Below are 22994 nucleotides of genomic sequence, written 5' to 3' on the forward strand. Positions count from 1 at the left end.
CATCATCTCAGCTCTGGAAAAATTGTCCCAGGATCTCGAACAATTGAGGGATGATATGATTTACCCAGCTCCTCATGTATACCAACACAGCACACAGCCTTTCCTGCCCTGAAAGACTGTTACAAGAGATGGAACCTGACATCATGGACCGAATGGACTCGGCAGCATTATAGGGATTGGTCCATGCACTAAGCAAATGATCTCTTTCTCTCGGTCTGTGTGTATATGTGGATGTATATATATGTGAGAGTGATGGTATATTGAAAATGTGGGATCTGAGCATGACATGAATGGTATGGAATAAGGGGTGGATACTGTCCTGGGTTTAGCAGTAGCAGTCAATTTTTCTCCTTCTTGGTAGCTGGTGCAGCGTTGTGCTTTGACTTTCAGCCTGGGAACAGTGCTGTTAACACCAATGTTTTCAGTTGTTACTAAGTAATGTTTACCCTGACCAAGGACTTCGTGAGTCTCATGCTCTGCCAGGGAGGAGGGGAAGCCGGAAGGAAACAGAGACAAGACACCTGACCCAAGCTAGCCAAAGATGTATTCCATACCACAGCACATCATGCCCGGGGTGGGGGGGGTCACTGGGAGTTACCCGGAAGGACATGGGGTCTTCTGGGTCGGACTCATTTTTTCTTCGGGGGGAAGAAAAAAAGAGGGAGGAAAAGGAGAGGGGAGTGAGTCAATGAGCTGTCCGGCTGGGTTTAAACCACGACAGAACTTCATTCAACAGGTCCTTCAGGACCCACAGATGGATTTCATCAGGTCCCATGGACTTGTGTATGTTTAGGTTCTTAAGATGGTCTCAAACCAAATGCTCTGCTACAGTGGGCCTAATGTCTTCATTCTCACAGTCCCTGCATCTGCCTTCCAAGACTTGGGTGGTGTGGTCAGAGCCTTTGCCAATGAAGACTAAGGCAAAGAAGTCATTAAGAACCTCAGCCTTCTCCAAATCCAGGGTAACAAGTTCTCCCAATAGCTTCCAGAGGGGGCCTACCTTGTCCCTAGTCTATCTTTTATTTGCTACATACCTATAGAATCCCTTCCTGTTATCCTTAACATCCCTAGCCAAGTTTAATATTAACTGGCTCTTACCTTTCCTAACCTGGTCCTTAGCTTTCCAGACAACATCCCTGTATTCTTCCCAGGCTACCTGTCCTTGCTTCCACCTTTTATAAGCCTCTTTTTTCCTTCAGCGTTTCCTCAGCATCTCCCTATCCATCCAAGGAGGTTTCCGGGCCCTCCGGCTGCACTTCCTTCTAGTTGGGAAGCAACACTCCTGAGCTTATAGTAGGTGATCCTTGAATATTAACCAACAGTCTTGGCCCCCCCTGCCCTCTAGGGCTATATCCCATGGAACCTTCCGAAGCAGGTTCCTGAAGAGGCCGAAGTCTGCTCTCCTGAAGTCCAGAGCAGTGAGCTTGCTGCTTGCTCTTCTCACTGTCCTGAGGATCTCGAATTCTACCATCTCATGATCGCTGCATCCAAGGCTGCCCTGGAACGTCACATTTCCAACCAGCCCCTTCCTGTTGGTGAGCATGAGGTCAAGCATGGCACCTCTCCTTGTTGGCTCCTCTATTACTTGCAGAAGGAAGTTGTCTTCCACACAATCGAGGACCCTCCTGGATTCCTTCTGCTGGGCTGTACCATCCCTCCAACATATGTCAGGGTGGTTGAAGTCCCCCATGAGGACAAGGGCCTTTGAGCATGAGGCTGATCCTACCTCTCTATTGAGTGCTTCATCCAGAGTCCTCTTGGTCAGACGGTCTGTAACAGATCCCCACAATAATGTCCCCCATCGCTGTTCTCCCTTTGACCCTGACCCACAAGCTCTCTGTTGACTGCTCACCTGCCCCCAGAGTTCCATACTCTCCAGCCCATCACTGACACGAATAGCGACTCCCCCTCCCTGTCTGCCAGGCCTGTCTTTTCTAAAATGCCTGTAACCGTCCATTCCAACATTCCAGTCATAGGAGCCATCCAACCCTGTGTCTGTGATACCAATTAAGTGCTTAAAGTCATGTTATTTCTATGGAGTCAGTCAAGTTTTGCACAAGCCATTTGACCACACTCATCCTATAAAACCATTTGCCACAGAAGAATTTCAGATACACATTCTCTAGCCAGAAATATCCCCATTCTTCCAACCTACACTCCTTGATTATCTGCATAAAGCACTCCAGATGAAAGCCTAATTCCTCAGCAACACTGCTTTTGCAGAATCATCTTGGAACTGGCTGGTCTCAAGACCCTACTTGGATTTTACTGTTCAAGACATGACTAAGTTTTCCCTCAGGACTATGCCCAAGTTCTTCCTTCACAAACAGTACTGCAGCGAGGGGGATCACTATCTGCTGCAGTTTGTCATGTCTGTTCTAGAGAAGCTTACAGTAGCCATGATATTACACATATCTGCTGAAACAAGCCTCCATCCTGCCCAGGATCCCAGGCATCAACCTCCAGGCAGCTTTTCTTAGCGAGTTTAAGGACCACCTCTCAGGACCACAGAATGGTTTGGTCTGGAAGGGAGCCTAAAGCTCATCCAGTTCCAACCCCCTGCCACAGGTAAAGACACCTTCCACTAGACCAGGTTGCTCCAAGCTCCATCCAGCCTGACACTGAACACTGACAGGGGCAATGCATTCTCCAGTGTCTCACCACCTTTATGGTACCCTCCATACTTGACCATGTACTATCATTTTCTGCTTGCCAACTAGATAAAAGCCTTTCAAGTGCCAGAGCCAACCTGCAGAACAGGCAAATTAAGTGACTCGCATGCCTGTAGTTCTCAATGTACTGAGCTGTTTCTTACCACTGTCAGAGGAATCTTCTTTCTTAGACCGCATCTTTCTTTTTCGGCCACGTTTGCCCTTCTTTGTTTCTCCTCCATTCTCTCCTTCCCCACCATCTAGGCCAGAGCAGTTATCAGCATGTCTGGCCATTGTGTTCTACTCAGCAGAAGATTAAACACACAACAAAAAATACAACATGCATTGAATTCAAGATCAGATATTCTGACTCTGTATTTTCAAACACATTCCTGATAACGTTTTTTTGGGTAAATTTCATTTCATTAACTTTTATGAATAAAGTTTGCATTTTCCCATTGCTTATGATGTCAAAGTGAATAAGCGCTAGTACTAATTCTGTATACCAGGTCTCCCCATATCTTTTCCTCTCTGAAAGAAATGCTCTATTTAAAAGATTAATATTGTGTGCCCTGTACCTCACCCACCTTTCCTTTTGGGTAACCATGTTCCACTCCCCTTGGCTAAAAGCCTCTTTCCACCCCAATTCCACCCATTCCACCTACAATTCATGTATTCCCTTACCCTGCGAGTGAATGTTTTGCCACACTTGGAACAGACAAAGGCAGCAGGGACAAAGTTGGGATCATGGTATCGTTTGAAGTGCATATCGAGGAGCTGTTTCTGACGGAAGGTTTTATCACAATGGCTACAGGCATAAGGCTTTTCTCCAGTATGGGTCCGTTTGTGCATGACCATGTGCCGCTCCTGACAGGGACAAGCAAGATGGGAGAAGTAGCTTGAGAACACAAGACATATGGATACAGAAGAGCAAGTTTTCAGCTAAAAGGAAGCTGAAACTTTTTCCTTAATATCAAGAAAAGGATGATTCTACAGGAATGTGAGAATCATCCTGATTGATGGCATATTCAGTCCTAGCTACTTCCATCCTGGATGGACTCTAATCACTTTTTCAACAGGAACATCAAGATTGTAGCTTAGGAGACATTTCTCTACAGGGGAGCACTACACCAAGAAGCAAAGGCCACTGAATTTTCCCTTCATACCCTTCAAAAGGTTTAAAGCACTAATTTGATCTTGACAGCTGGTCAAACTTAACAGCCAGTAAAACTTAACATCCAATATCTCCACCTCCTACTTTCAGCTCCTGTTCCAACACCAGTCCCACCAGCTTACCTGTCTGCATGCATAATCACACTGGTCACACTTGAAGCGCTTCTCATTCTTGTGAGACTTCTGATGCTGTATGAGGGCATACCGCTCGTGGAACACGGCATCACAGTAGCGACACTTCTTGCCCTGCTCAATGTAGGAATGCTGCTTTCGCAAGTGGACACCTGGAAGCAAAAGAATCAGAGGCTTTAACCACCATGGCTTTCTAAACACAAAAGATTAGCCTAAAGTCCCCTTGGAGACCTTCCCTCCATATTCTCTTGAGCTCAAGCCAAAAAAGTAAAATAGTTAATTTAGGATGCAACTAAAGACCTAAAAGATTTGTAATAAAAAGCAACAAGAACAATTTCTCTCTCGACAGAAAGGGCTTGCAGGAAAATTCCATCAAGGTTTTCCACAGGATTCTAGATTTATTAGTCACAATCTGTCCTAGTATGAAATACTTGCATTTGATAACATGCGATCGTCAAGCTAGAGTCTTGTGGACTGCTATAGAATCATAGAAACAACTAGGTTGGAAAAGACCTTTAAGATTATCAAGTCCAACCGTTAATCCAGCACTGCCAAGGCCACCACTAAACTATGTCACTAAGGGCCTTGTCTATGCTTAAGAGTAATCAGAATTGCCCGGATACAGCCAGAGGCAAGGTAATACAGCAGGGGAAAAAATGATTTCCTGCAGTATTAGAAGTCAGAGTGACAGGGCTAGAAGGCAACAGGGATACCACCAGATAATCCCCAACAGAGGTTTTAATAATTTATTTCAAATCCTTCAATTAAGAGCATACCACAGCTGCACAAGGTAGCTTAGGGTAGATTAAAGCATTATTAGAAGAATAATTCATAGCTAGCATCAGTTTTCCCCTGTTGTAAGTCAGCTCATTTGCTCCTGACATCAACTGACTGACATCCTCTCAAACTGCTTCTCGTTGTAGCAATTTACACTTGCCTTTACTGGAAGGGAACCTGCCTTCCCATTATTTGGGTGATGTTCCGTTTACAGACAAAGTTATACCAAATCATGTCTTCTTCCTTCTCCACAGCTGCTCTGGGCATGATATTTTTCACCTTCTTGTAGAACATGAGAGCTTCCCTGCTGAAATCACACTGTGTACTGTTCACTAGATCAAGACCTTCCTACTGCAAGGACTCAGGGCTCTTGTGGCAACTCAGTTTCTCCTACTCTGTCTGTGGCACACAGCTCCACATCCTGGAAAATTAAACTGTTTGGTCTAATTCAAACCTTTTAGCTTGATGAAAGTATCTCTGCATGAAACTTAATGGCCTTCAACATGCAGGAGGTCACCAGATGTTCTTTAAGGTCCCTTCCAACCCCAACCCATTCTATGATTTTATGCTTTTTTAGACCCCAAACCATATACAATTGTAATCTCAGTCCAAGTTCAATAAATGCCTTGCATCTATAGGCTGAAAACAGTAGCTTGCCCTGTATGCTTGGAAAACATGCTACATTTTCAAAGAATGAAAAGAAACTGAAAGTTCTTACAGTTTGCAGCAGCTACTGCAAGCTGAAAGGTTGTATTACCAGCCACACATCTAAGCCTGTTCTTCATATTGTACAGTTACCACAAGTATTAGGTTAGAAGAGACAGCAGTTGGGTTATGCAAGCTCTAATTCTGGAGAATATCTGTGAGATACATACCCAAGTCACTCTTTCTTGCTATAACAGTATCACAGTGAGGACAGTGAAATTTGGCCACATTCTCCGTGTGCTTCTGCAAAATGTGCATCTTCATGGTCCCACTCTGAGTGAAGCGAGCATGGCAGATGTAACATTCATATGGCTTCTCTCCTTCAGAAGAAAATAGCACAAGTACTTTTATTAAAGAAATCTCACCAAAAAGCCCCAAACAAAACAACATCCCAGAACTTGGAACAGACAGCTAGCTGATAGAAATAGTAACTCTAGAAAGAGCTCAATGATGCGTCTCTCTCTAGAGGTTTTAGCTCCAGCATGCTCCTTCCTGCAAAGAGACTCAAGTTCAGTCTTTAAGCAAATTAGTTAAATTATTACCCTTATTCTCAGAAATGCATGAAGACTTGCATGCAGACTGCCAGAAGACAGCAGGTGGAATCAGTTTTTTGGAGGCAGAGGTTCTGAATGCTCATATATACATGCAAGGGCATTTCTTCCCCACCCCTCCAATTTTAGCAATATGGTTAATCTGGCACTCCAATAGCATTCTGTGCCAAAACCATCCTTATGTCTATTGAAGGAAAAGTTCAGGTCTTTACTAACATGCATGAGATGCTTTTACAAATACACTCATGCATGAAATTGCAAATGGCTATAATATTCTGCTGGAAGCTGAACACTGATAATAGAAGTTTCTTCTGTTCCTACCACAAGTGCCTGTATTTTATCACCTCAAACTGGAAATCAGAGCCCTCCAAGCTCATTTCTCAGTGCAGATTACAAATTTACTAGTGCTTACAAATCATGGTGCATTCTCTTCAGATGCAGACTTTATAAAGGTTTAATATTAAACTACAAAATAGCATTTCTTTCACTGCTTAAGTGCTAGCACACATTGTACACAGCCTCAGCACTGACACTAAAACCCCAGGACATCAATACCAGAGTGGGTCCTCATGTGCCTTTTCAGTTTGTAGGTATCCCTGCTGGCATAGCTGCACAAGCTGCACTGGAACGGACGCTCTCCAGTGTGAGAACGGATGTGACGTTTCAATTTGCTAACCTGGAAGTCAAGAACAAGACTGAAGTTAGCAGAGAGGAGCAAGTCAGATCACCAAAATACCAGAAATCAGTCAAGAATTTAAGGTAGTCTGGTTTTACCTTGTCACTAAACCAAACACACATTTCAATGCCACTCTCACACTGCAGAGTCACATGCTCTTGCCCACTCTACTTCACCTGCCAACCTCATTCCCAGCCTTGCTTGATGCTTGCCCCACACTCAGTGCAGCTTGATTTAAAGTCCTGTGTTTACCTTACTGTTACTAACCATCTCAGTATCTGAAGACATGTTAAAATTTGAAAGTATCCTGGAGAGACACAAGAAAGTGTTCTGGGAAAGCATAAGCCAGTGGAACATTGCAGGGATTCAGTGTGCCCTGCACAGGATATTTTTCTCCACAGGCGCTTCCCTGGGTTCCAGTTACTTTGAGGAATACGATAAATCTATTTCCTACCAAGAACAACAACAAAAAAAATAATCTAGTCCTACAATCAACAGAACGACTGAATTCCTTTCCTCTCTTGCTTTTATTTAGCAAGTACAAACCCAGCTCAAAGGTCAACGTAAACACAAATGTTCAGACATTCTCTAACTCCAGCTTGACCACGCTGCTTTGTCACCAACTTATGTCTACAAAACACAGTGTGAGCTCACAGAAGGAACAACTTGATTATTCTTTCCCAATGCATACTATGAAAACCACTGCAATGCAATTTATTCAGCACTCAAACCACAAGGCTTGGAATTACAGCACCACAGCCACAGTGTGGGTAGGAAAAAAAGCCCCAAGCCCCTACTCCAGCTCTCCCATTGCAGCCTTCTTCCACTGCAGACATCCCTTTTTAAGTTATGCTGCTCATCATCTTGCTCAAATTTCCTATCACAATATAAAAGCTATCCTTAAGGAACAATACTGCATAGGGGCAAGCATTCATAGCGTAACACAATTTTCAAGGAAGCTTTCTTTATCTGAGCAAATGTGACAATCATCCAATATTAGCAAAGCTGCTTTTCACCAATATTGAGGCTCGTTAGCTTTGGCTAGTCACCTTAATGGCATAAAAAGACTATGTGCAGAATGTACATTTCTCAAGTGGAAGGGCACCTCTAGTCTGAAAGTACACCCAGTTGCAGGAAGAGATGGCTGCCTGTTTCAGTAGAGCATGTAATTCCTGCAATCACCTTAAAGGCCAAATAAGAAACAATGACAACAACTACCGCCTCCGAGGAGGAAACGGGTATCAACCAGGATTTCTGTGCATAAATGCTCTCAAACTGTTTCCTCATTAACTGAGGAAACCTCACCATTTGCTTTCAAGAACAAACCCGATTTATAAGTTCTTTTGCTCAGAGCCTTCTAAGCAAATCAAAGAGGAAATGCCTAAGAACAGAGTATCTAACAGGTGGTAAACAAGCTTCAAAGCCTCCAAGGAAGTAACAGTGCTGTAACAACCAACATACCTCCACACTAGCATAATCACACATTGAACATTTGAATGGTTTCTCATGGGTATGTTTGTAGCGGCGATGCCGAACCAACTCTCCACTGGTCACAAAGGCCATGTCACAGTCCGGGCACTTGTGAGGGCGAGTACCTAATGGTTTGCAGCAGAAAGAGGAGACAATGACATTGAGATTTAGTGATAAAAGGAAAAAAAACAACCCCAAACTGTCCCATATTTTAAGTAATGGACTGAAAATCTTAGATAGAGCATGATACCCTTTCAGTGAGGAAAGGCTCCCTTATTTTTCTATCACTTGGTGATTTATAAGACATAAGCATACAGAGAAAATGAGGGACATGAATCACACTTCTTTTGACATAAGGTCACAACAAGCTGAAGTTTAATTACAGTTCAATTACCTGTAGTTTTATGCCAGAAAATTTAGTAAGGAGCAACATAAATGTGCTACAGTTCCTAGCCACAAATTTTATTGGTCCAGTTTATTATCTATTCCTTGGGGTTAAGATGGCTTTTTTTTCCTTTTTTGTTATTTTCAGTTCCTTTATGTTTAGCTCCTTATTCTCATCTTAGTTTTCTGCAAGCAGCAGTGGCAACACAAAGCTCAGAACACAAATACCCAATACAAATGGAACATCTCTACAACTACAAGTGATGCTGGAGCAAGCCCAGGAACAGTTTTATACCTGTGGCCAGGCAGCAAACAACTTGATTTGTACGAGAAACAAGCAGCAATGCATGGTCCTCTTCGTTAGAGTCTGTAGCAATAGGATAAGGGGTATTGGGTTCAAACTTAAACAGGGGAGATTTAGATTGGATATAAGGAAGAAATTATTAACTGTGAGAGTGGCGAGACACTGGCACAGGCTGCAAAGGAAGTTGTGATGCCCCATCCGTGGCACTGCTCAAGGCCAGGTTGGATGGGGCTTGGAGCAAACCTGCTCCAGTGGAAGGTGCCCCTGCCCATGGCAGGGGGTTGGAACTGGATGAGCTTTAAGGTCCCTTCCAACCCAAAGCATTCTATGATTCTATGGTTTCTTCCTTTTTAGCCTGTTCCATGAAAGGAATTGGATTCATTATCACAGTATCACAGTATGCTAGAGATTGGAAGGGACCTCAAAAGATCATCTAGTCCAAACCCCCTGCCGGAGCAGGAACACCTAGATAAGGTTACACAGGAATGTGTCCAGGCGGGTTTTGAATGTCTCCAGGGAAGGACACTCCACAACCTCCCTGGGCAGCCTGTTCCAGTGTTCTGTCACCCTCACTGAGAAGAAGTTTCTTCTCAAGTTTAAGTGGAACCTCTTGTGTTCCAGTTTGTACCCATTACCCCTTGTCCTATCATTGTTTGCCACCAAGTAGAGCCTGGCTCCATCCTCGTGATACTCCCCCTTTATATATTTATATACACTAATAAGGTCACCCCTCAGTCTCCTCCGAACTATACAGACCCAGCTCCCTCAGTCTTGCCTCATAAGGGAGATGCTCCACTCCCTTAATCATCTTAGTTTCCCTGCGCTGGACTCTCTCCAGCAGGTCCCTGTCCTTCTTGAACTGAGGGGCCCAGAACTGGACACAATATTCCAGATGCGGTCTCACCAGGGCAGAGTAGAGGGGAAGGAGGACCTCTCTCGTCCTACTAACCACCCCCCTTCTAATACACCCCAGGATGCCACTGGCCTTCTTAGCCACAAGGGCACAGTGTTGGCTCATGGTCATCCTGTCGTCCACTAGGACCCCCAGGTCCCTCTCCCCTACACTGCTCTCTAACAGGTCGTTTCCCAACCTATACTGGTACCTGGGGCTGTTCCTGCCCAGATGCAGGACTCTACACTTTCCCTTGTTATATTTCATCAAGTTATTCCCTGCCCAACTCTCCATTATGAATCCATCCTGGTTCTCTCTTTGTTCTAACAGAGCGGATCCTAAAGAAACAAGGTATGCAAGAGTACCTGTGTGAGTGTTTAGGTGGTTCCTCAATAACGTGACTGTCCGGAAAGCCCTGCCACAGAGATGGCACTTATGTGGTCTTTCATCAGTGTGGCTTTTCATGTGGCGGTCCAAGTTGGAACGACGTGGACAAGTGTAACTGCACAGTTCGCACTGGAATGTCTTCTTTACACCTAGCCATGAAGGAAATAATCTTTAGTCTTGACAGTACTGTGGTCTACTGTGTAACCTAAGAGTTCAGTAGGTAAAAGGAAAGGTTCTTGGAGGTGTCACTACCACAAGGAACCAACATGTACAATTAAATTCAACTGCATATGCTTCAGAACAATCATTACCTATGGCTGGCTTGGTTTCAATTTACATTAGTATGTCAACACTCAATATTCCTTCTCCACTCTAAAAAGGGCTCCTTCCTTAACTTACAGCTTTAAGAAAAGTCAAACATACCTATTGCTGCATTTTGTACCATCTTACCTTCCCCAGCAATTGGTTAGGAAAAACCCCAGACCTAATTATACCATTGGTTTCTGATGTAAACCATGTGTACACAAACACATATATTGCAGTGAAGAGAAAAACCTCTTCAATTGTAGTCATATAGGAATACTAATTCCACAGCATCCTACTCGAAGAAAATTAGTTCCTCTATAGCCTAGATAGAGATGGGAGGTTTGCCCAGGAAACAAGAGCCGAGTGTTATTATGTAAAGAATAAGCGTCACTGGGCATGCTTGCTTTCCTCCCACTTGGACCTACTCAGTCACTTCAATCATACTGCAAGGTCCCACCATAACAAATACATTTTCAAAATCCACTTGGAGATGGGGAGCTTACCTTTCTTTTTAATTTTTGTTGGTTTAGGTGGCTTCATATTGCCCACCACCTTTTCTGCATTGACCTCAGACAACAAACCCTCCTGCTGCTCCTCTTCAAAGTCATACACAGAGACATCCACATCTTTGCCTTCCTCAGTGTAGCGAAGCTTACTCTTTTTGTTTTTCTTTGTTTTTTTGGCTGGGGGCTGATAGTCTGGATCTTTTTGCCAATTAGGATCTTCCTGTGGCTGAAGTTCACCTTGTTCCAGTGTCTCCACCTCACCATTTGCACCCACTTTCACTACTTGGAAGCCTTCTGGTAAAGGGAGGGTGTGACATATCATGGGCTCTCCCTCTTGCAGGCCTCCTTTGGAGGCTTCATTTTCATAAGCTCCCTGAAGTTCTTCCACAGATGTGGTGGCAACAGGTACAGTCACTGGTACAGGTACTTGGACCAGTTGAAGCTCACCAAGGTTTATAGGCTGCTCTTCCATATTAACAACCTGAAGTGTAATGATCTGCGTGTCATCCACCGTAGCCTCTGTTTCCTGAGGCACTGCACCTTCCATTACTTCAGTCTTCATTTGAAGAAGAGCTGGATCCAGCTGCTCCATCATCACCATCTGCATACCACTGTTAACATCCTGCACTACTTCACCCCCATCTGCTTGGTCTGGTGATATGTGACAACCATCGTCCTCCTGCCCACCTTCACGGCGTCTTTGATAGGTTTTTCTCTCTTTCCCTTTAATAAAAGTTTCTGACTCCTCCACGATAGCTTCAACTGCCTCACCTTCCATTTTACCTACCTGCTGTAAAAAACAAGAGAATGAATGCCACACACCATCCAGTGGAGGTTCAACAACTGCACAAACCCCACAGAGGGACAAACAGCCCAACTGAAAGCAATGGGCTCAACAGCAGCATTGTAATGCCATCACATTCAGAAACAGGATTTGAGAATTGGAGTCTCCACTATGACTATGAGCCTATGAGCACTGGAAACCAAGACAATCACATAATGCTGCCTGAAGTGAGACAACTTGTCCTGGGTTCAGCTGTAACAGTTATTTTTCTCCTTCTTAGTAGCTGGCACAGTGCCGTGTTTTCGACTTTACCCCAAGAACAATGCTGATAACACACCAATGTTTTTAGTTATTGCTCAGTAATGCTTATTCCAATCAAGGCCATTTCAGTCTCATGCTCTGCCAGTGAGGAGGGGCACAACAAGCTAGGAGGAAGCAGAGACAGGACACCTGACCTAAAGTAGACAAAGGGGTATTCCATACCACAGCACATCATGTCCAGTATATAGACTGGGAGGAGTTACCCGGAAGGCCCAGATCTCTGCTCAGGTCAGGCTGGGTATCAGTCAACAAATGTTGAGCAATTATATTGTGCATCACTTCTGTTTATTGTTGATTTTCCTTTCCCCTTTTAGCTCCCCTTGTTATTTCCCTTATTATTATTAGTGGTGGTAGCAGTAGTGGTTTTGTATTATACTTTAGTTACTGGACTGCTCTTAACCCATGGGATTTATAGTCTTTCAATTCTCTTCCCCATCCCTCCAGGAGTGGGGGGAGGGAATTGAGTGAGCAGCTGCATAGTGCCGAGCTACCAGCTGGGCTTAAACCACAACACAATTATACCAGTTTCTTGAAAAGGAAGGAAAGCAAAGAAAAGAGATTGTGACATGTATATTCCTGTTTGTCAAAGACCACAAATCCCACAGGCAGGAGGAGGTACCTCCTGCAGTGTCATTCCTTACTGAGCTTGTTTAGGCACTTCACACAGCTTAGCAATATCAGAGGCAGTCTTTGGCTATAAATTTTAAAGGGACAAAAATAACATACTGTTAAAAGTAAAAAGCCAACCTTATAGGAAGTATGACATGTGAGAACTGCAGAAGTCTTCCAGGAAGAAAAAGCATTAAGAATTGTGCACAGAACTGAACCCCTGAGCAGAGGATGCTGCACAATGCCCTCTTCAGATTGAGCAAGCTGCAACAGGCAAAGAAGGCTCAGGTAAGATTTGACTTCAATTTAAATGATGTGGATTCAGAGCTGTGGACTCAATGATGTCTCATACCACCTGGGTTAAATCTATCTATAGTCACAAACAATACTGAAGCTCAGAATTTTGGTGGGCCTTAACTGTAACTCTGAAAATAGTTGCATACAAGTATAAGGTTGAGATTTTCTTCCTCCTCAGACCAGCCAGCATTATTCTCCACAGTCAGGGTAAAACACAACTCCTGCGTTTTCATTCTGCAGGAAGGTTGTTTCAGTCATCATAACTAGAATAAATTATGATTTGACAGCTGTCTCCACCCCCTCCCCCAAAGTAATAAAAATTATAGTAAAGGAGTATTTCATAAGTCTACCTCTGTTTCAGGTGGTTTACTTTGGAAAAATGAAAGCAGATTCCAACACCACATCAAATTCATTCCCTGCATCAGGATATGATTTATTATACCCCTCAAGTGTTAAAGTACATTGGTCAATTTTACTGCTGAAGCAAGTAGCAAAGTACAAAGCCTGTGATAAAGTTCTGATTCTAGTTCCCGATATACAAGGCTTACAGGTTTTCCTACGGGATTGACTGGCCTCTCCTACCAGATAACAGAATGAACCTCTATTGAGCCTCTCTTGGGAGCACTTCAATCTCAATGTACTACTTTCAAATATCTGCACTTCACCTTGCATTCACATTTCAGAAACACACAGGCTCGTATACACAAACATGAAACAGTATTAGCCTTTATCAGAATTACAATACCTGTAACTTATTACTTTTAGAATCCTTGCTTTACTGCCTTCTCTAGAGTCCAGCACTTGTGTCAGAACAATACAGCTCATTGTTCTGCAGCCTGCTCAGACTAGGGATATCTATTCCTGTGCTGTCTCGATAGTCATCCCATCATGGGCAGCAGCAGTCTCCAGAGAGTACCAGACATGCAGAAATACCAACATATGGCTCCACGTGCACTCCCCTGCAGGGATGCAGCCTATCCTTCCCTTCACCACCCATCAGCTTGTCAGAGCAAATCCATATGGACAAACAGCTAAAGTACACAGGATGATGTAAGTGCTTAACACTAGCCAGCAGGCAATCCAAACAGTGCTCATCTTGGGCCTGCCTCTCAGACAATGTTACAAAAGCAAACCCTGAACTGCATGAGGCTTCATGATCCAAATAACAGCAAAAAGTTTATTTTTTTGCCAAAGTACAGCCTCATTAAAGAACTGTGGGACATGCAAAACAATTGAAGAGTAGTTTTAGTACTATAATGTACAGCTCACTTGAGAAAGCCAAATAAAAAAAAAAAAAAAACCACAAAACAAGAGAAACAATGAAGTCAAACGCTGTCAATAAACTTTTAGCATTCAAAAAAATGCTAATAGCAGCAGCTACATCAGTGCAAAAAACAAAAATCAAAAGGCATATTCAGACTTTGAACTCAAGTCAATCCACATCCCACTCCAAAACACTCATGGCTTTGACACTTCTGGATTAGCCACTTATTAAAATTAATATGGGAGTGAAAATAAAGCATGATGTTAAAACATGGGAGACTTATTTTTCTCCTGCATGCCCTGTGAACCTCTGAAAGGTGAAGAGAGGAGCAAGCAAAAGCTAAAAGACTACAGTTATTCAGTATTTCTGACGCTTAAAGATTAAAAAAAAGAACAACACAAAAACAAACAAAAAAAAAATGGGTTTTACAAACAGGCATACCCCCCCCCTTTTTTTTTTTTCCTCCTGTTTGCAGTCAGTATCACAGAATCGTTAGGGCTGGAAAGGACCTTAAGATCATCTAGTTCCAACCCCCCTGCCATGGGCAGGGACACCTCACACTAAACCATATCACCCAAGGCTTCGTCCAACCTGGTCTTGAACACTGCTAGGGATGGAGCATTCACAACCTCCCTGGGCAACCCATTCCAGTGCCTCACCACCCTAACAGGAAAGAATTTCCTCCTTGCATCCAATCTAAACTTCCCCTGTGTAAGTTTTAACCCGTTACCCCTTGTCCTGTCACTACAGTCCCTAATGAAGAGTCCATCCCCAGCATCCCTAAAGGCCCCCTTCAGATACTGGAAGGCCGCTATGAGGTCTCCAAGCGGCCTTCTCTTCTCCAGGCTGAACAGCCCCAACTTTCTCAGCCCATCTTCATACAGGAAGCACTCCACTCCACTCCCCTGATCATCCTCATGGCCCTTCCCTGGACTTGTTCCAACAGTTCCATGTCCTTTTTATGTTGAGGACACCAGAACTATACACAATACTCCAAGTGAGGTCTCACAAGAGCAGAGGGGCAGGATCACCTCCTTCGACCTGCTGGTCACACTCTTTTTGATGCAGCCCAGGATACAGTTGGCTTCCTAGGCTGCAAGCGCACACTGCCTGCTCATGTTCATTTTCTCATCGACCAACACCCCCAAGTCCTTCTCCACAGGGCTGCTCTGAATCTCTTCTCTGCCCAATCTGTAGCTGTGCCTGGGATTGCTCCGACCCAGGTGTAGGACCTTGCACTTGGCTTGGTTAAACCTCATGAGGTTGGCATCAGCCCACCTCACAAGCGTGTCGAGGTCCCTCTGGATGGCATTCATTCCCTCCAGCATATCAACCAAACCACACAGCTTGGTGTCATCAGCAAACTAGCTGAGGGTGCACTCAATCCCACTGTCCATGTCAGTGGTGAAGATGTTAAACAAGACGGGTCCCAACATCGTTCCTTTAGGGACACCACTCGTTACTGGTCTCCAGCTGGACATTGAGCCATTGACCACAACTCTTTGTGTGCAGCCATCCAGCTAGTTCTTTATCCACTGAGTGGTCCATCCATCAAATTGATGTCTCTCCAATTTAGAGACAAGGATGTCATGTGGGACAGTGTCGAACGCTTTACACAAGTCCAGGCAGATGACATCAACTGCTCTGCACCAGTATGTATGTCTATAAGATGGAAAGTAACTGCAGAAGGCTTTGGCCATCCTCCTTCCCCATTGTGACAGCTATATCTTTCCCCAGAACAGTCTCACAACTAAGCATAGTCAAAGAGCAGTTTAACAGGTAGGCAGCCTTCCCATCTCCTCCAGCAGGGCTTCCCTGATAAGAGATGAAGGTGGCACAAACATGGTTTTCTCTAAAGCAAACAGACATATATAAACCACAAAGTACTAAGTACAGCCTTTCCCAGCACTGCACTTATTCACTGTTCACTACAATTGCTCCCCATCTCCTAGGGTGTGACAGAAGTAGCCCTGAACAGGCAGCAAATCCGGAACATGAACTAGCTGGATGTGCAACCTCTTCTCAAAGATCTGCTCTGTTGGTTTAAAACCATTCCAATGATTCTCCACATGGTGCAGCACTCCCATAAAAAAAAATAAAAAATAAATCCTGACACAATGCAGAAAGTGGTAGGAAGATGCTTGAAGAGCTCTGAGCAGGGCTGTGCACCCCCAAGAAGAGTTTCCTACCTTGGTCTCAGCACTTCACAGACATGGCTATAATGCTTCTGAACTAAAGGTGGTTCTAGGAGTAGTTCAGCCATGGTAAAACACTCAAGAGGCTCAGCTGGATCCAAGCTGTGCATAAGGTCAAAGACCCACAGGTTATCCAGAAGTCAGATTACATAGACCAAAATTTCACACTAGACTCTCATCCATTCCTGTTGTTAGCTGCCCACAAAAATACAGAAGACTAACACCATCCAGTTATAAATAAAAGCTATACAAAAGCTTAAGAATCTTAAGCTCAGTTCTTTAGGAGCAGGTAGAAGAGGAAACCAACTTTTCCCTCTTTTTTTTTTTTTTTTTAAAGATAAGCCTAGGAATGTAAAACTACTTAATAAAGCTCACAAAGCTTTAAGGTAGCATCCTGTGAACATCTTGAAGTAGGATATTTTCACATGCTATCATATGCAAAACATGAAAGATTTACTACCAACAGCAGAAAGTAAGCAGCTGAGATAAGTTTCTTATATTAAGCAATTTTCTCATGGTGGAAACTTAAAGCTTTTATTTGCCAACTGCATAAATTCCATATCCACTGGCTGCTATGCCTATCAGCAGCCGTTTTCTCATTTCCTCCTTGCCATTTACAACATGGGCACTAAAACCAAAACAAATCAAATACACTAGCTCACAAACATCTGTTGCAGCTTTAAATAAAAATAAATTAAAAAAAATAAAACAACAAAACAACCAACTATTAAGCAATTGGCCTGAGAAATATTTTAGCACCTTGGAGAGAATAAGGAAAAGCAAGAAACCTAGAAAGGGCCTGTCAATGTGAAGCCACCCCAAGCAATATGTAAAAAAGCTTCAGGAATGACAGCTGCAATAGCAAACGTATAATGCAAATGTGTAGTTGCAGAAGGATGATTTCCTTATATGCTGACCCGGCAAAGGGATGGGATGCAGCCAACAGCTGTGGTGGCATTTGAAGTCCTGCTGGTGGTTACCTAACTGAGGTGTCTGTGCCAGAAGGCTGGCCTCCCCCAATAGGGCAGGGAGAAGAGCACATCCTTCCAGAGAGCAAGTCAAAGCTTGTAAGTGGATCCCTACACTAAATTGCCATCTAGAGAAACCCACCTGTCCCCCTCCATTAACCAGATGGGAGACCAAATTCTTAACTCCCAGAATGGTTTCATAATCCCTGTAAAACAGGAAAACACAGCACTGCTGCCAAAAGGGCTGCTCTCCCCTTTTCCTTTGCATACACCAGAATAAACTTGATCAAGAACTAATTCCAGCTGAAAATTAATGCAGGGAAAAAAAGTTAAGCATGTTAGAACATGTTTCTGATCTAATTCCCCACAGAAGTAAAGGAGAAGGCTCAGAGTGCCAGGGCCACCTTAAGCAGCAGTGCCAGCTTAAAGCTCTAAGCAAACCCTAGCACAAAGAACCTAGAACCATGTCCTGGAAGCTAGGTGGCTAACACTGAGCTGTGTCCCGCTCCCTTCTGTGCCATCTACCAAGTCACACTACAGTGCAATTTCCCTCTCGAGCATCCTGCAACCCTCTGGGTCACAGCCAGTTTGTGGGTGCCTTCCTGTTTAAAATCCAGTAGCATTTAACTGTGATGCCACACTACTATTTTACTCAATTGGTAGTTAATTGTGTTAACTGTGTCAAAGTTACCTTTTACTTATGCTTACGTGAAGATAGCACGCTTTGGGCCAGATGTTATCAAAAGTAATCTTTACCTTCTACCCTTATGAACTCCCAAGAGCCCAGCCAAGCTACCATTGCCATGGTTACAGGACATTACCCACAGCCAATTTGTTGTAGAATGAAGATAAACATGAATCCTGTGACAATTCTACAACTACCTCCAGCTTCCCCCTTGCCATTTCTTGTTTATCGCTCTCCTTTCTACCTACAAAAGTAATCTTCCTAGTTGCTGCTCCTGCCCAGGGATCTTAGCAGAACTCTTTCAAACAGCATGTCTCATTAAAGAATTCAAAGTGATGAGACCCTTCAGCACTGACCATATTTTTCAGTCAGCAAGTAGCACACACCTGTGACTTTCTGCAATTACTCAGGATAAAGTTAACCTGGGACTTTGGATCAAGGACTCGTTAAGACATGTGCAACACATGAAAACAGTAGATACACAGGGTTCCCCAGCAAGACAGAAGACAACTCAATTCTTTTTCTCTCTCACTCTCCCTCCTCAACTGTCTGCAGCACAAGCTCCCTCTTAATCCTTATACCTGACAGTGGCAAAGGCCCCACAGTCACAGCTCTTCCAGAACCAACACTGCTAGTTCTGCTGTAATAAGCTGTAGCCTGCAGTGGAAAGGAAAAAGTGTCATACAACAATGCCAACTGCATCAAACTTGTATGGTGAAGAAATATTAATTTACCCAACTACCAAGTACTGCATTGCAGTTACTGACAACAAATCCTATCCATGTTGAAGTCACTTGGGCTATAACTAATTTTATCTGACACAGTAAACCTTAATAATGAAAGTAGTCTGGTAGAAGCTTTTCAGCTTTATTTCTAGAAGAACCATTTTTTCCTTTTTTTACCTTTAGATTTGGAAAATTCAACTTCTATTGAGAAGACAGTAGGGATAATTTTAGTAAACATTCTTGTTCTTAAACCTCATTCCATTCTTTCTCCCTCCATTCCTAGCTAACATTCTTTAAAATTTTAGTTTTGATTCTTTCCTATTTCTTCCAATAATTGCTAGTGCAGTCTCACCAGATGAACTACTTCAGTCATACATAGAATTCTCTAGTCAAAATGGGGAAATGTAAATGAAACCCTTCCACATATCAATCATTTGGGGGGGAAATGCTTCCCTTTTTAATCTATTAAGAAAGCTATTCTGTTTTGCTAACTTTACAGTTCATTTCAGAAGGACAAACAGGCAATTTTATCAGGTGTAAAATACAGAAAGATTTACACTTTCAAAGTAGCAGTCACAGAGGAATTCCTTTTCAGCTGATGCTAGATCATAAAAGTAATTGGTCCCTCCCTTTTGGAGTTCTTCATAATATAAAAATAATGAAGGAGCTCACAGAAGACCACTGGAATACTTGAAGGTAATAAATTGAGAACAACAGAAAACTATTTCAGGTTAAAACAACCTGTAAAATCCATTGCCATTCTATCTATCTACTGTAGGTAGATACCAGAAAAGATTAATAGTTTTCTCAAGTATTTGCAGTTATTTTACCCCCTCACACATGAATTGAGGCTGTCATTTAGGCTATTAGCAAATTGCTAACAGCAAAAAAAAAAGTGTTTCTTAACAAAAAACAACAACAAAAACAAACAAACAAAAACCAACAAAAATCACTCTGAGCAGAGGAGGTTTCTTTGGCCATCTGATGCAGCATGGTATCAAAAAGACAACACCAGACCCTACCACACCCAAGAAGAGACCAGTACAAGAGGTTTCATGGCATTCTGGAGACTTTAGTGAGCTAACAAACATTTGGAAGGCTTCATCTAGATGAATGAGTATCCAAGAACAACCTTTTGGGGAACAGCTACTCCTTTTATCTTCTTGTGAGTACTCATTAAGTAGTGACACTCTGCCTGGACAAGGGGATTCAGGCTTCAAATCAGAGGAGCAGAAAGTACTCATCCCTGGGTCCCACCCAACAGCTGCCCATGCAGGAACTGAAAGTCACATCACAAATTACACCCCGATGCTGATAAGGAAAACTAAAGTCAGCACTTAGTTAACTTAATGTCAGGCTGTCAAATCTAGAGGTGTAGTTTACTGTTGCTGCAGCAGGGACAGGAAAATCCAGGAGAGTGTTTGAAGCACCTATGGCAGAAAGGGGAGTGGACAAGAAACTCCTGGAGCCCAAGTCATCCTTGCTTTGTAATCACAGATCACAGGGAAGTTTAACTGAATTAATAAGTGTTGGAACAGATGCAAACAGAATAAAATCCAGGTGAACCCTGTACAGTAGCCCTCATGCTGCAGTTTTAATACATTTTATATACACATCTAATTCACTTGGATTCACATTCCCAATGTTCTCATACACTGAGCCCTAAAAGTGCCATTACAATCAACCTTCAAGGTAGATTAATTAAAAATTAAAATCCTACAAAGGCACTTGACCTCAGAGGAAAAAAACCCTTCCAGCAGGAATAAGGCCTCATTTCCAAACACACTCAACTCTGTCAGAGAAGTCATCCCTACCTTTAAGCTGCCCACACCACCCCAATTATCCCTCATGTTAGCACAAGCATTTCTAAGATTGCAGCTAACTGGGAAGGAAACTTATCCAGGACAGAACTCACTCCGCCAAAGAGAAAATTATTTCCATCCAGACCACATCTCTGGTGTGCCCAACGCTCAGGCCAGCCACAAGAGAAGCACGGCCAGAAGGTTTCTCCCTGCACAGTGTCAGCTTTAAGTGCTCAGGAAACTATTGCCTCACATGGAATGCATACCACACTTTAAACCCCTTAATTTACATTTAGGTTCTTGACACTTCTGCCTGGACCGATTTGTTCTCTTCATGCTAACCATTCTTCATGCATCTCTTTATATCAGAACACACTCTGGAGCAGGTAAGTCATACTAGTGAATGAAACTACACTGAAGAGAAAGAGGAGGGGGAAGCACTGCTTGAATGTGTAATGCTTGTTTGACAGAAAAAGTGTAGCCCCACACCTCTAAGAGCAGCATTTATAACTGCTTGAGGACCCCTTCACTTACAAGAACAAAACAAACCCCAAACACCTTAATTGGCTTTAATACTTTTCACCAGGAAGAATGAACTCATTTTACTAACTCCTCTCTCTGCCTCTTCTCAAACTTCTTAGCATTTACAGTTCTTACAACCTAAATCTCTGTATGCCTTGTGTCAAGTGAAGAGTGTAATATGACATTTTGGAGCTGGTTATACCTACTTCAGCTGGTCTTTCTCTCCTATGCTGTGGAATACCAAATTACAATACCAAAGTAATTTTTCTTGTTAAAGGGGTTTAGATTAGACCAAGTACAACCCTTTCAGTACTGTTAATGCAACAAGCAGCACTACTGATAAAGTAACAAAATCTGCTCTAACATGATTCTAACCTTGTTTTCCTAAGGAAGAATAGCCAGCTCATGGCAGAGTTGCAAAGCTACCTTTGTTATCCTTATCAACTAAAAGCTTAAAATCGTTTACAGAACTAAAATACGTTTACAGAACTAAAATACGTTTACAGAACTAAAATACTTACAAGACTATACATTACTTCTCATCTGTAATACTTTTCAGTCCTCAATGTGCATACATGCTACAAGCCCCAGGAGCAGTAAGCAGCTCCACAGAAGTACTTCTCAAGCAAGGCACAGAGTCCTGCTGCATGCAGCGATATGACAAAGCGGTGTTTAATTTCACACTAGTTCTACACCCTTTGAATTTAAGTACTTTTCTCCCTGGGTCTTCTGTCATTTATTTAGTACAAGACACTCAAAGTCTGGGTTCCAGCTGCATTTTTTATTTTTTTTCCTTAGAAATCTACTTTTAATAGTTTATCAGCTTCAAAGTACACCACTGATAAGTTTGTGGGAGCTGGAGATGCTCAGCAATAGCAAGCTTTTAAAAAGCATTTGGAATGGATCTCTATTTCACACTTTGCAAAAGTCACATCTACTCTATACATTCACTGATCAGAAAAGGGGATGCGCAGAAGATACATGGGGTGTGTGCCACTGCTAAGGACATGTTAACACTGCTGACTGACCCAAGCTGCATCCTTGCCAGGTTCTGTGCTGGCAAGAGCTTGCACACAGTGGTGGTAAGCATATAAACCAGTTACTGCTAGTAGCTAAGTTTTTATTCCTGACCTGTAACCCTGGAAAAAACTATTTCCTAAAATTTAACAACTGGTAAATTAACACAGAAGAGCCTTAAAAGTGAAGGACTTCTCCAGTCAGAAGACACTTGATGCAATGCAAACACCTCCCGTGTGGAACTATCATCTCAGAGGTCTCATCACTGGCCAAAAACCCCAGGACTCCTCAGCAGAGCATGCTTCATTGAATGGAAATATCATTTTACCAACTGCTAGTCTTTTATCCTAACTCTGATTTTCTTGAAATTCTATACAAGAGTGGTGACTATACAAAGCCACCTAGCTTTTAAGAGAACAGCATTAGAAGTGCACAGGCTTAGTGTATCACTGTTCAGGAGACACAAACCCACATGTGACACGAAGTCAAAGAAGGGCTGTAAAGATCTACATCAAACAAGGCTTCTATGTGAACTTCAGATAGAAAAGGTGGAAGCAATATTGACAAAGGACCTCACTACTTTTAACAGGCAGGAGAAAGCCCAGGACCACAATGAGCAATACTAAACTAATGAAAAATACAGACCTGTCTTTGAAAAAGTAAGGATGATAGTATGCTCTTTTCTCCAGAATTTTAACAAGAGATGATATGTTGAGTTTCAGAAGGTGGCTAAAAAGGCTCCCTGGCTGCCAGCATGGGACAGCCTGCTTGAAGAGGCAGCTCTAGGACAAGAACAAATGGTAACACATAACATGACCCAACAACTGCTCTGGATCCAGTACTTCTAACCAGGGAGGGCCAGACTGATAACAGAGCAGGACAAGCATTCAA

General features: G+C 43.0%; 1 protein-coding gene across 4 annotated transcripts in view; it reads right to left on the reverse strand.

Moving 5' to 3' along the window:
• The window catches only part of LOC133275273 (transcriptional repressor CTCF-like), a 47400-nt gene that overhangs the window by 11228 nt on the left and 13178 nt on the right, over positions 1-22994 (reverse strand). For 3 of the 4 annotated variants that reach the window (XM_061465124.1, XM_061465126.1, XM_061465125.1), the window contains 8 exons: positions 10912-11704; positions 10081-10251; positions 8127-8260; positions 6545-6665; positions 5609-5758; positions 3948-4108; positions 3336-3518; positions 2816-2951 (listed from right to left, as the gene is read on the reverse strand). In XM_061465124.1, the coding sequence (XP_061321108.1) occupies positions 2816-2951; positions 3336-3518; positions 3948-4108; positions 5609-5758; positions 6545-6665; positions 8127-8260; positions 10081-10251; positions 10912-11692 (1837 nt within the window). In that variant the 5' untranslated portion in view covers positions 11693-11704. The remainder of the gene's footprint in view (positions 1-2815; positions 2952-3335; positions 3519-3947; positions 4109-5608; positions 5759-6544; positions 6666-8126; positions 8261-10080; positions 10252-10911; positions 11705-22994) is intronic. The other variant, XM_061465127.1, reaches the window with a different exon arrangement.

This window comes from Pezoporus flaviventris, unplaced genomic scaffold (genome assembly GCF_033815535.1).
Source record: "Pezoporus flaviventris isolate CSIRO_AGI_PZ_B2104156 unplaced genomic scaffold, CSIRO_AGI_Pfla_v1 ptg000038l, whole genome shotgun sequence".
Taxonomy (NCBI): domain Eukaryota; kingdom Metazoa; phylum Chordata; class Aves; order Psittaciformes; family Psittacidae; genus Pezoporus; species Pezoporus flaviventris.